This window comes from Theropithecus gelada, chromosome 7a (assembly GCF_003255815.1).
Source record: "Theropithecus gelada isolate Dixy chromosome 7a, Tgel_1.0, whole genome shotgun sequence".
In the NCBI taxonomy this organism is placed as follows: domain Eukaryota; kingdom Metazoa; phylum Chordata; class Mammalia; order Primates; family Cercopithecidae; genus Theropithecus; species Theropithecus gelada.
The window spans coordinates 6,483,495-6,496,924 of NC_037674.1; the positions used below are offsets into that span (position 1 = coordinate 6,483,495).

The 13,430-nt window shown below is 48.0% G+C and overlaps 1 protein-coding gene across 1 annotated transcript; it reads right to left on the reverse strand.

Annotated features, from left to right (window-relative positions):
• Nucleotides 1-1,790: 1,790 nt before the first annotated feature.
• Nucleotides 1,791-9,752, reverse strand: LOC112627898 (golgin subfamily A member 6-like protein 6). The gene is made up of 9 exons (XM_025390631.1): nt 9,669-9,752; nt 7,910-8,038; nt 6,766-6,816; nt 6,584-6,677; nt 6,382-6,488; nt 4,962-5,020; nt 4,491-4,632; nt 2,981-4,165; nt 1,791-2,338 (listed from the first exon to the last, which is right to left on the reverse strand). The coding sequence occupies exons 1-9, from the start codon at nt 9,750-9,752 to the stop codon at nt 2,270-2,272; spliced, it is 1,920 nt and encodes a 639-aa protein (XP_025246416.1). The 3' UTR covers nt 1,791-2,269.
• Between the last annotated feature and the right edge of the window lie 3,678 nt (nt 9,753-13,430).

Here is a 13,430-nt window from a genome sequence, read left to right on the forward strand (position 1 = left end):
CACTGCCTCTGAGTTGGAGATGTCAGAGGGAGCCATGGCCCACTGTAAACTAACACACTGTCCCCACCACAGGGTTAGAAGCCCTCCCCTGGAAGCGGCTCTGAGGGGAGCAGTCACATGTGGAGAGTGCAGGGCGCTGTGTCCAGCCAGGGGAAGGAGGACACCAAGGGGGTTGACCCTCCTCTGGCCAGGTGGCTGCCTTCTGACACACCAGCCTCTCTCTAGCACGGTGGCCCCCACACCCCGAGCCTGTCAAACCTACAGCCCTCAAGAAGGCTTTGGCCAAATGAATGAGCAGCTCCGTCTCCCAGGAGGAAGCACAGCTGAAGGATGCGGAGGGCAGTAGAGTTGTGGATGCTCCGCCCCCGCCCCTCCACAGTCGGACCAGAAAGAAGGGGGCTTTCAGCCAGGCTCTCCCACGCTGGGGTCTGAGTGTCACTGTCCAGCTATTGGCTTCTTGCTTAACGGGTCAGCCCAGCTGCTCCTGTGCAGCTGCCACCCTAGTGAGGGTGAACCAGCAGGCGAGTGACGTGTCTGATTGTTGGGGATACAGGAAAGATTAGGCTGTGGGCTGCTGGGCCAGGAAGGGGTGTTTTTTTTCAGGGTTTATCTACTGACTTAACGAGGGAGGGTTATAGGTACAACCAGTTTAAAGATGGAAATCTTGAGAGAGCAGGCAGGGACTTAGTGCTGGGTAAGGCAAGCAGGTTTGTCAAAGCAGCTCTTTTGGGGCGGCCAGAATCCTGTACCAATGTCCTCAGCAGGTTCATCAGTTGCTGGGGGAGTGCCGGACAGGGTTAAAGCACAGGAGAACTTTCTGGATGATAGGAATGTTCTATATCTTCAAAGGAGGTGGGATACATGGGTAATGCATTTATTAAAATTGATCAAAATATACACCAGATCTGTGCATTTCACTGAAGATAAATTATACCTCAAATTAAAAACATTTTTTAAAAGACAGATGGGCCGGACGCAGTGGCTCACGCCTGTAATCCCAGCACTTTGGGAGGCCGAGGCAGGTAGATCACCTGAGTCAGGAGCTCGAGACCAGCCTGGAAAACATGGTGAAATCCTGTCTCTATTAAAAATACAAAAATTAGCCAGGCATGGGGACACAGGCTTGTAGTCCCAGCTACTCGGGAGGCTGAGGCAGGAGAATTGCTTGAACCCAGTAGGCGGAGGTTACAGTGAGCAGAGATCACGCCACTGTACTGGAGCCTGGGCAACAGAGCGAGACTCCATCTCAAAAGAAAAAAAAAGAAAAGACAGATGAAGGTTTTCAACTTTCACTAAAGGCAGAGTAGCTTGTTATAGATTAACCTCCCCACAAAAGCAGTTAGAGAAACGGGACAAAAATGTGCCCCCACCACCAAAAACAACTGTTTGAAGGTAATTGGAGACCTCAGTCAGGACTTGAGTGACCAGGCCTAGGAGGTGACCCTGACAGTCTGTACTGCTTTTCCGACATTTGGTGATTGGTTAACAGTAGAGGGCTAAGAGGCTAAGAAACTGAGTCTGAAGTGGTGGTTAAGAGGCTGGAGAGCCTAGCTGAATGTTTGGCACTCACAGGGCTGAAATGACCTCATGAGAATTTGGGTCCCAGTAAGGAGATGGGACCTTGGTGGGAACCCTGGAAGGGTCACCCCTAGGAGTCCAAATGAATAAAAAATAGACCAGCCGTCACAAAAACTAAAACCTGCTTTGAACCAGCTTAGTCCCAAACTAGATGAAGGTGATCTGCGCTGACTCCAATTGTGTGCCATAAAGTCAAAGTCAATACTCTCTGGAGGCAGATAAAAGTTTACTAGGAACGCCATAAGACAAGACAAGACTAAATGAGAAAGAACAAGATTAAAAAAAAGTAGAAACACAGGTAAGGAAGAATTTTTTTTTTTTTTGAGACGGAGTCTCGCTTTGTCACCCAGGCTTGAGTGCAGTGGCACGATCTCAGCTCACTGCAACCTCTGCCTCCCAGGTTCGAGCGATTCTCCTGCCTCAGCCTCCCAAGTAGCTGGGATTACAGGCATGCGCCACCATGCCTGGCTAATTTTTGTATTGGCCAGGCTGGTAATGAACTCCCGACCTCAGGTGGTCCATTCACCTCAGCCTCCCAAATTGCTGGGATTACAGGCATGAACCACTGTGCCTGACCAGTATTTTGCCACAATTTAAAATAAATTTTCTTGTTTTTTTTAGGTTTGGGCTCAGACTATATTCTAAACAGTCACATGGCGGCTGACTCTTCTCCAGGCCTTGCTGCCGGCTTTTACATGTTTATTGTTTTTGCCTTCTTGTCATGTGCTCGGTAGATGGCAGCTTCCAGGTGCTCCTGAGGGGCCAGGAAAGAGAGTGAGAAGGCACGGAGGCTGCCAGGTTGTCCCACTCGGGGCCTCACCCTCATCAACTCCCTCAACTGGGTCTCCTGCAACTATTGGGGGGCCACCTCGGCCACCGCTTTGCCCTGAGCTTCCTGCTGCTGCAGCTGGGCAGAGCCTCCTTCTCAGAGGCCAGCTGCTGATAGGCTGCCAGGTACTGCTGCAGGGGACCCAGGGAATGGTCTCGCTGCTGCTGCAGACTCTGAGCCTCTTGGCTCTTCAGCTCCACCTGCAGGATAGGCGTCAGGGTAGGTAGTGGCTGGCTTCCAGATTCTGGGCCCATAAACAGGGTGGCGAGGGCACAGTGGGGCTCTGTTATCTGCCCAGGACCCTGGCCCCTGACCCCGGCCCCTTCTTCCAGGCCTAAGTGACTGCCTCCCTTGCCTAGAGGCCCATGCCTCCCTCTGCAGCCTCAAATTTCACACCCTTCTTCCCATCATTTAATCTGTAGGACACAGACTGGTGGAAAAGCAGAGGGAGCCAACCACCATCTGCTAAGTTGTGGTGAGGTCGTTCTGTATGATCTCCAGGGTTTGCAACCACCTCCGCCTGCTCCCCCAAAGCTCGGCCTTCCGCCCCAGCTCCCCCAGCCTCTCCTCCAGCTCCTGCAGCCTCACCTCCTGCTTCTGCATCTTCTCCTGCTGCCACAGCCTCGACTCCTGCTTCCGCATCTTCTCCTCCTGCCTCCACATCTTCTCTTCCTGTTCTTGCATCTTCTCTTCCTGTTCCCACATCTTCTCCTCCTGCTCCCACATCTCCTCCTGCTCCCGTAGCTTCACCTCCTGCCTCCACATCTTCTCCTCCTGGTCCCGCAGCTTCTCCTCCTGCCTGCACATCTTCTCCTCCTGCTCCCACATCTTCTTCTCCTGCTCCCACAGCTTGTCTTCCTGCTCCCGCATCTTCTCCTCCTGCCTCCATATCTTCTCCTCTTGCCTCCATATCTTCTCCTCCTGCTCCCGGAGCTTCTCCTCCTGCTCACACATCTTCTCCCCCTGCTCCTGCATCATCTCTTCCTGCTCCCGCAGCTTCTCCTCCTGCCTCCACATCTTCTCCTCCTGCTCCCGTATCTTCTCCTCCTGCTCCCGTATCTTCTCCTCCTGCCTCCACATCTTCTCCTCTTGCTCCTGCCTCTTCTTCTCCTGCTCCCGTATCTTCTCCTCCTGCTCATGTATCTTCTCCTCCTGCCTGCACATCTTCTCCTGTTCCCGCCTCTTCCCCTCTTGCTCACATATCTCCTCCTGCCTCCACATCTCCTCCTGCTCCCGCCTCTTCTCCTCCTGCTCCCGCATCTTCCCCTCCTGCCTCCACATCTTCTCCTCCTGCTCCCGTATCTTCTCCTCCTGCCTCCACATCTTCTCCTCCTGCTCCTGCCTCTTCTTCTCCTGCCTCCACATCTTCTTCTCCTGCTCCTGTATCTTCTCCTCCTGCTCCTGCCTCTTCTTCTCCTGCCTCCACATCTTCTTCTCCTGCTCCCGTATCTTCTTCTCCTGCTCCCGTATCTTCTCCTCCTGCCTCCATATCTTCTCCTTCTGCTCACATATCTTCTCCTTCTGCTCACATATCTTCTCTTGCTCCCGTATCTTCTCCTCCTGCTCATGCATCATCTCCTCCTGCCTCCACATCTTCTCCTCCTGATCCTGCCTCTTCTCCTCCTGCTCCCGTATCTTCTCTTCCTGTTGCTGGTACAGGCGGTTCCACAACTCGTTCTCTCCCACCTGGGCTTGGAGCTTCGCGGACACACTCTGCAGCTCCTTACCCAGGTGGTCAGCCTCCTCCTGCAGCTGCTGCTGGAATAGTGAAAGTGTTGGTTTGAACCTCAGAAGGAAACAGACTCATGGGATAGTCATATAAATGTAATCTATCAAACAATGGTTTCCACCCATGATCCTTTAAAATATATATTTTTAAGCCCTAACTCTGAGATTCTGATTCCCCAGGAAGGGCCCCAGTTTGTAGATCTTTAGCACACTCTATAGGATTCTATGGTGGGACCAGAACAAGGGCCCAAATTTTCCAGCTCTTGGCTGGAACCTCCCCATACCCTGCATGATCCCTAGACCATGGTCCCAGCTGGACAGGGATCCCACAACCCCCGGGGCTGTAGCTGCTTGCCTGTGGCAGCAGGAGCTTGGCCTTCTCCAGCTTCCTTTTTAGCTCCTTTACGTTGAGCTGGATCTCAGACTTCTCAGATTCTACAAGTCGAAGTTTTTCTTGTAGTTCGGCATTTTTCTCCTTCAGCTCATCATCGGTTATGCTACGACCAGAGGCAGTAGAGAAAGGAATGAATGAAGAACAGAAAGGACCGCTTTGGTGATCAACCCTCTGCTTTCGCCCCACAACCACAGAACCGTGGCATTGGATGGGACCCCAAGAATTAAAAGTCCCAGGTGGCAGGCCAGAGACAAGACATGAGTTGCCTGAGGCTACCCCATGAGTCAGTGGCACAGCCGGCACTAGAGCTTCCCTGTGCACACATGAAAACCTGTATGAGCCTCTCACCATGCTCACCTGTACCCCCACCTCCCAGCACACCCCCCACGCTAAGAGCCCCCAGACCTCCCATCCCACGATCCCCCATCCTACGTGTTCCTGTACAGTTCCAGACTCAGGGCATCCCTCTCCTTTGTTAACTCCTCGATGTACTGCAAATAGAGAAAGGTGAAGTCAGGATAGAGCAGGCAGAGGAGTGGCTGGCCGACCAGGAACAACAGCCACCGTGACCACTCCACACACCACTCCCCACTCCCAGTCACACCTGACATGCTCTCAAGGCACTTCCAAGCCCAGGGTCTCATTTGTTTTTCTTTGTTTTCTTTCTTTCTTATTTTTTCCAGGCAGATTTTCAGTCTTGTTGCCCTGGCTGGAGTGCAATGGCGCAATCTCAGCTCATCACAACCTCCGCCTCCCGGGTTCAAGCAATTCTCCTTCCTCAGCCTCCCGATTAGCTGGGATTACAGGCATGTGCCACCACACCCGGCTAACTTTGTCTTTTTAGTAGAGATGGGGTTTCTCCATGTTGGTCAGTGTAGTCTTGAACTCCCAACCTCAGGTGATCCGCCCGCCTTGGCCTCCCAAAGCGCTGGCATTACAGGCATGAGCCAGAGCACCTGGCCCTCATTTGTCTTTCAAAGAACTCAGTAAAGGTGGAAGGGACAGGGAAAGAGACTGAATTCATAGCTGGCTAGCAGGGGCCCAGAGACATGAGATAATATTGCTATTGTTGTTACTGTTATTACTACCACTGTTGGAACCTTTACTGAGTGCTTCACCAGGCACTGCGCTAACAATCCCATTTAATCCTCACAACCTCCATAGGAGACGGTTACCATTATTACCTCTATTGTGAAGATGAAAAACATGGAGTATTAAGGGTTAAGTGCTTGCCTAAGATCACTTAGAGCTGGGATTTCAACACCCAGGTATATCTGATTCTCTAAGCCCATTCTTTTGCTGGGGGTAGGGGCACAGATAAGGAGGAGGAAATTAATCCTTTGTTGACATTTTGAAAGGATGATTCATTTGCATAGTCCAAAACTCAGAAAGCACAGAAGGGAAATATCTCCCCCCACACTGTTCCTCTCTCCTGAGTTTTTCTTGATCCTTACAAACATGTTTTATGTATATTACGATAATACACACACACATACGTGTTCCCTCTCTCAACACAAATAATAACATACTCAAGATACTCTTCTGTACCTTTATGGTACAAGTATCCTAACCGCCACTTAGGACTTGGCCAAGGCCACAGCCAAGTATGGGCAGGGTGGGCACTTGGCCTGTGAGCTCTATGTCCAGTGCTCGCTCCCCATGGCACCCCCCAATTCACCCACAGCAGCCAACTCAGCCCCTGTCAGCCTCTAACCACCACACAGAAAAGCAGCAAGAAATGGCCATGCTGCGTTCTGGGCAGGACACTCCATCAGACAGAAGGGACCTTTAGGCTCACTCCTCCGTCTGTGAAGCCGGGCTCCCAGGGGATGGGGCAGAGGGTTGGACTCACCCTTTCAGCCTTCTTCTTCTGTGTAGCGACAGCAGAGAGAGCCCGCTCTAACTCTCCTGCAAACTTCCATGAATCATGCAGGCGGCCAACCAGATGCCTGCAGTCTCCTGGAATGAGAGACATTCAGATGTGGCCCAAAGGTCTCCCCATAAAGGTCTGTCAAAGTGCCAGGTTGAAGGATGAGCGGGTGCCAGATTCCCACCTTGCAACTGCTGGACAGCACGCTGGCTGTAATAGAGTGCCGTCTGCAGCTCAGCTTTCTCACATGTAAGGATTCGTATGGTATGAACCTGGGCCTTTGGGAGAAAAGACAAGCAAGTGCTGAAACAGAAGCAAAGAAACCTTCTCCAGAGGACAGGAGGGAACTTCACACCCTCCACTCACCTCTAGCTCCCTCCTTAGGGCTTCCTGATGTTGGTGGCTTGCCTTCTTTTCCTATAGAAAGAGGAAGACAGAGCTCTTACTAGGGGGAGGCAGAGATGGCACCGCAAGAGACATGCCCCCAGAACGGCACCACTGCCCCAGGACAGGCCCACCCATGGGACCAGGTTATCAGGGACCCTGTGGGGACGGGGTGGAATCTGGGGGGTGAGCCTTCTTCCCCAGGCTGGGAGTGGGTGAGACGAGACTGGGGCCTCTACATCTGAGTATCCCAAACCCAGCAGTCATGTCGTGAGTAAACAAAGAAATCACGTTACTTCTTCCAGCTGGGCTCAGTTCTGCTGTTTCTGTGGGGAGAATCAAAGGAAGGTGACTGAGGGTGGCCCCTTCAACTCTATTCCCCAGGCCAGGAAGCAGTAGGCAGGGGCCAGGGATGGATTTTAAAGGCAAAATTCTCAGACCCAATGGGAACACGAACTGGTAAACTCTCCTCAACTCCCAAAGAAAAAGGACTTGGGTCTTTGTTGGATTTCGCCCACAGCCACAGAACTGAAAAAGTCTGAAACTAGATTCTCTGGAAAAGACAGTCACAGAAACCTTCAGGGATGGAGTGTGAGAAAAGCTCACCCTTCTGCCAGTTTGTGATTTAGAAAAGTGCATTCATTCAACAAACATTGACTGAGCACATATGGGCCAGGGACGGTTGTTCACAGCGGGGATATAGGACGGAAAAGGCAGACAGGAGCCCCTGGCCGTGAGGTTTCCATTCTAGTGGGCCTTTAACTCTCGGACTCTCAGAGCTAACAGAAACCTCTGATACTCCCTAATTCTACCTCAGGAAACGCAAGCCCGAGAAGGAGACTTTACAGCAGGCCCTGGACTAGGGATTAACATAAAAACTGCAATGACGAATCTCATTTAAACTTCACAAATGTAGATAAAACCACACCACTCCTATTTTACAGATGTGAAAAGAGAGGCCCAAAGAGCTCAAGCAATTTGCCCTAAATCATATCCCCAGCAGATGGAGAGGATTCAAACCCAGAATTCTTAACCAGTACCTGGCAGTTCTTCCACAATCTTAACAATTACCCTCCACCACCCCTTGGGCCCTCTGACCCCAGGAGCCTGGCCAGCCAAGACTCACATCCTCAGGTGAGTGGCAACCACCAGAAGTGGTTGTCTCAGGGTTAGTGCCGTTATTTATGTTCTTCTTTTTGGTGTCACTTGCTCCTGCACCAACACTAGGGCTGGCCTGGGGATGATAGTCTCTCAACTGTGGAAAGGAAGAGCAGTGACACTCATGAGAACTACAAGCTCCTACAGTCACATCCCGCATTACAGTTTATACAAAATACTCTTATACACCATCTCATTTAATGCCACCAACAACTGTAGGAAGTGTTGTCACAATCACTTAGTGACTGAGAGGGATTGATACCATGGCTGAACAGAAAGCAATAATGGAACTTAAACTCAGTCTTCTGGCTCTAAGCTCTGGGATTTTGCCACAACTCAGCAGCTGCCAGGGATGAAAACCAGAGGCAGAGGCAGAAAAGCAAATATTAAGTAGGTAGGAATGGTTTAGAGTCATACACCCTCACATGTCTGTTAGTGTGAAGAAGGGCACCACTACCTCTCAAACTTTGTATTAATGTATCCTCATGGCAGAAGGCAGCCTTTCTGTGAAATCTGGGAATTTAACACAAAGAGGACAACCCAACCCTCCTCTCAGACAAAAGTCTTGTATACTTTTATAAATCTATGTAACTGTCATCCCTAAGTACATTAATGTTTTGTCTCTCAATAGAATCAAGGGAAACTGATGCTTCAGAAAGATGCCCCATATTTATCCTGTGGCACTCGAAGTACCCCAGGTGGAGATGAGGAAGAGTGAAGCTATCAAGTTCAGTTTCCCAATATCTGTTCCACAGAAGATAAGCAGATCTCACTGCAGAAACCACTGACTGAGGGGCACTCTGGTCCCAGAACAATGGAGAATTCAAATCTGAGGTGGAGAACTCAGAAACAATGTTAAAGTCTCTCTGGAGAGTAGAAGCCTGGGAGAAAACCAAACCAAACCCGTTTCTCCCATTGACACTGTCAATGTGTTGAACTGATGGGGGAAGTGTAGGCTTTTCACACTGTGAATGTCTGTGTTAAGGAAGTAAGGCAGCCTGAAACCTCTCTCCCCTAGGTCCCATGGTCCCCATTCCCCATCCAGCTGGAAACCTGTGCTACAACAAGAGGAATCAGAAATGGGCAAAAATACTTAGGGGACCGGGTCCTAAGACCAAAGGCAGGTCTCGTGGCCATAATGATAGTTCCTAGGGGGACTGTGACATCACTACATTCCACTCCTCGGTGGAGTGGCAGGGGGGATACATGAGAGCAATGCCCAAGTTGTCGCTTTGGGATTGGGGAGGGGGTCGCTGGATTGGGACCCAGGTACTTGGAGACAGGAGCCCAAAGAGCCCAGGGAGGTCAGGCTTGAGGCGGTGGGAGGTGAGGGCCGAATGTGGAGCAGGGAGCCCAAGGAGTCACATGCCCAAAGTCACCCTGGGGCAACTGATGAGGGCAGGTTCTGGGGCACCCAGGTCCTTGGAGACATGAGCCCAAAGAGCCCATGGAGGTTGGGTTTGGGATAGCAGAAGGTAAGGGCAGAGTGTGGAGAGGGAAGCCCCAGGAGTCACCAGCTCAAAGTCACCCTGGGGTGACTGGCGAGAGCAGGGGAAGGACTCATGAGGGGAGTGGGGTGGCTCACAAGATTCTGGTGTGGGGAACCCAGAGGCACTTGGGAGCACCCAGCCCAGTGTGCCTCAGGAGTGACACAGACTCTGGCAGCAGTTCGACTGTCAGAGGGGACCTGGGGCTGGGTTGGGGTGCTGCAACCTGGTGCGTTTTACCTTTTGCTTGGCCTTGGCCAATTTGTTCTGTCGGGTTTCTTTGGACATCATGGGATGGGTAGGGAGGTGGGGTTGGGGCCACATCAGCACGATCTAGGCGAGGACAACTATACACCTCCAGTCACCTACCAGGTAGCTGTGTGACTGAGCCAGAGGAGGCGTAACCAGGGCCACACTAGAATGCAGAATAGGGGCGTGGCCTTAATGCTTCAAGCCCATTGGTCAATGAGAAAGATGAAAGAGAAAGGAGGCGTGTCATGAAGGACCTGTGGTGTCACAAGGAAAGCTGTCCCTGCAACCGCTGTCCCCGCCCACTCCAGGAGAGGGGTGGGCTGGCTTTCACTTTAAAAACTTTAAAACTGTATTACCTCAATTGAGGTACAAATCCTATGAAAATGGAATTTTATAGTGTGCTTGATGATTGATAAAGCAGACTGTATTATCCAACATTCCAATAAGATAATATAATCACAATGATTTCTCTTTTTTGGAAAAACTTTCTCTTACTCTCGTACTTTATTGTTAAAGTTTTTTTTTTAAAAAAGAAACATGTATAATATCTTTAAAAACACAAAGCTTTTGAGCCAGGCGCGGTGCCTCATGCCTGTAATCCCAGCACTTTAGGAGGCTGGGGCAGGTGGATCACCTGAATTCAGGAGTTCAAGACCAGCCTGGCCAACATAATGAAACCCTTTCTCTACTAAAAATCCAAAACTAGCTGGGCATGGTGGCAGGTGCCTGTAATCCCAGTTACTTGGTATGCTGAGGCAGGAGAATCCTTGAACCTGGGAGGCGGAGGTTGCAGTGAGCCAAAATCATGCCACTGCACTTCAGCCTGGGCTACAGAATGAGTCTCTGTCTCTAAATACATACATACATACATACACACACACACAAAGCTTTCCATTTAATAAACACTCAAAGGTCTTTACAAGTTTAAAACAAATACAGGACCCTTCCAAAGTAAGGCTAAATGCTAAGTGATGCGGGAGAGAAAAAGGACATAAATAACTCCTCCTCTCATGAGGTTAATCACTAAATCCTATTTTTCTAGAATCACCTGGCCTCTCTAAGCCCTGAAAATGAAACTGAATTTCTCTCTCAGTGATTGGCTATGACTTGCAATCATGAAAACCAAGAATTGTGTTCTGTCACTGTGTAGTGCTTGCTACCTGGGATCAAGGGTTGAGTTTTTCATGATTTGCTCCATTATCTGTGTGCTGCTTATGCCAGACCAAACTAAGCTTTTTTCTAGAGTTCTACAATTTATAGTTAGTATATAAGAGCGGCTCTCAAAACTATAGTCTCTGGACCAGGAGCACCTGGGAACTTCTTATAAATGTGAATTCTCAGGCCCACCCTAGACCTGATGAATCAGAAACTCTGGAGTAGGGACCAGCAATCCACGCTGCAATAAGCCCTCCAGGTGTTCAGGAACCACTGGCATACAGCAGGTAGAAAAATGTGTTTCCTTCTGTAGGTCCAAAGCCAGGGATACTATATGTTCTGTCTTGATACGAAGCAATGACATGCAATTAAAAGACATAAATCTCCTTCCTACTTCCACCCTGTAGCCAATGTGTTTTACTTTTATAAGTTCAATAAGAAAGCGAGTGGCAATCAGACATTTCTTCTAAAACATATATTTACAGATATCAGTTCTCATCCAGCCTGATCTCATCCAGTATCATTTACATCCTCTTACATCTAAAGTTTTAGAAAAGGATCTTCACAATGTAAGACTCAGGCACACTAGAAGTTCTATGATAAAAGACCAACTAGATCTGAATGTCCAAACTTTAGTACTAGAGAAGAAAGGTGGAATCACTGACTATATTTTCACATTGCATTCAACAGGAAATTAAAGTTTTGAATTTGTTTCACCTTCATCCTTCCAAGTTAATAGAATTAAACCAGAACACTCCATTCTCCCAAAGCCTCTAGCCAGGCAAAGTTTTACTATATTACTTCTTGCTTTTCAATGGATATAAAGCAGAGTCCTGGTCGGCACATTATGTATACCTGCAAAGATGCAGAACTAAACAGTTCCATCTGTTCCATATTAAAACAAAAGTCCTGTAAACCTCAGATGGTGAGTGTAATACTTCAGCACTAGCATGAAAGCCTCAGATATAAAAATATACCAAGAACACCTCTAGCAAAAACAGTAAGCTCTTGGCCGGGAGCAGTAGTTCACGCCTGTACTCCCAGCATATTAGCAAGCCAAGGTGGGGCAAGTCAGGAGTTCAAGACCAGCCTGCGCAGCATAGCAAATTCACATCTCTACAAAAAATTTAAAAATTAGCTGGGCATGGCGGCACACACCTGTAGTCCTAGAGCTACTTGGGAGGCTGAGGTGGGAAAATCGCTTGAGCCCAGGAGTTTGAGGCTGCAGTAGCTATGATCAAGCCACTGCACTCCAGTTGGGATGACAGAGCGAGATCTAGATATTACATTCTGTCCTGCTCCTGTTTCCACTAAAATCACTAAGTTAAAATTTTTTCATGCAGCAGGATAAAAATTAAGTGAAATGTGACATTGGTGCTTGGCTAGCAAAAAATAAAGCGAAATGACAAATTACGTACTGGGAGAAAGTCTTTGTAACCTCAATGACAGATTAAAGGTTTGTATCCTTAGCCGATAAAGAAAAATTTTAAATTACTCAGAGAAAAAAATGAATTATTTCCAGCAGAAAATCAGCAAAGGAGAAACTGGCACTTCCCACAAGAATAAAAATGGCCTAATAAGCATATGAAAAAGATTCAAAAGCACTAGAAATCAAAGAAATGTAATGAAAACAATGAGATTTTCTGCCTAAAGACCAGCAAAGATGACAAATGGAAGGGGGAACCTGGAGCTCTGTCCCTGTTGATGGGAGTATAAACTGAACCAATTTTCCTACAGGATAATTTGAACATTTCTTTTAAAAATCTTAAAACTGTTTTACATTATTTTCCTCTAGAAATTCTACTGTATGAATTCAGTGCAAAAATACTTACTTGAGTCCATTAAAATGTACATAGAAGGAAATTCAGCTCTGGGGTGCCAATGATTCACTTAACATACACCCAGCTATTAAAAATGATGATGCCAGGATATATTTCTGCCACAGAAACATGCTTAAAATATAGTGAGTGACAAAGGACCATATATTATGATTCTACTTTTTAAAATGTATATAACAAGTGTAAAAAGCAACAAACCAGAATGTTTTGAGTGGCAAAATTAAACTACAAAACAGATACAATTCTTAGAAGATACATACAAAAAGCTCTCCTAAGCAGATGGTCACAGAACTAGAACATTGATAATTTTACTGGGGATGTCAATAGGACTCCAGATATTTCCAAACTCAACTTGAACTCTCATCTTAGGCTTGTTTTGTATTTTGCTTTTCCAGTTTCACTAATGACACAAACATGCTATAAAATGAAAATCCAGAAATTCACATTAAAAAAGTATATTCGGAAATGAAAGGCAAGAACAGCATTTTACATATAAGGCACTGTTATGACCGGATTAAGAAAATATGGCACATATACACCATGGAATACTATGCAGCCATAAAAAAGGATGAGTTCATGTCCTTTGTAGGGACATGGATGCAGCTGGAAAAAAAAAAGAAAAGTAAGAAGCAGTCAATTTTCACATCAAGGACAGCATCTGAGAAGTTTTGTTCTGTGGAATAAAACTATGTCCTGGAATTATTTTAGTAGTGTTTCAATAGTGATGACTGTATTTTCCAACTTGTTCAGATTACCA

Coding starts and splice junctions, on each gene's coding strand:
- LOC112627898 (XM_025390631.1), bottom strand. CDS start 9,752: ATGTGGCCCCAACCCCACCTCCCTACCCATCCCATGATGTCCAAAGAA. Junction 6,817..7,909: donor GTTGCCACTCACCTGAGGAT/GTGAGTCTTGGC, acceptor CTCTTTCTATAG/GAAAAGAAGGCAAGCCACCA. Junction 6,489..6,583: donor TGCTGTCCAGCAGTTGCAAG/GTGGGAATCTGG, acceptor CTCTCATTCCAG/GAGACTGCAGGCATCTGGTT.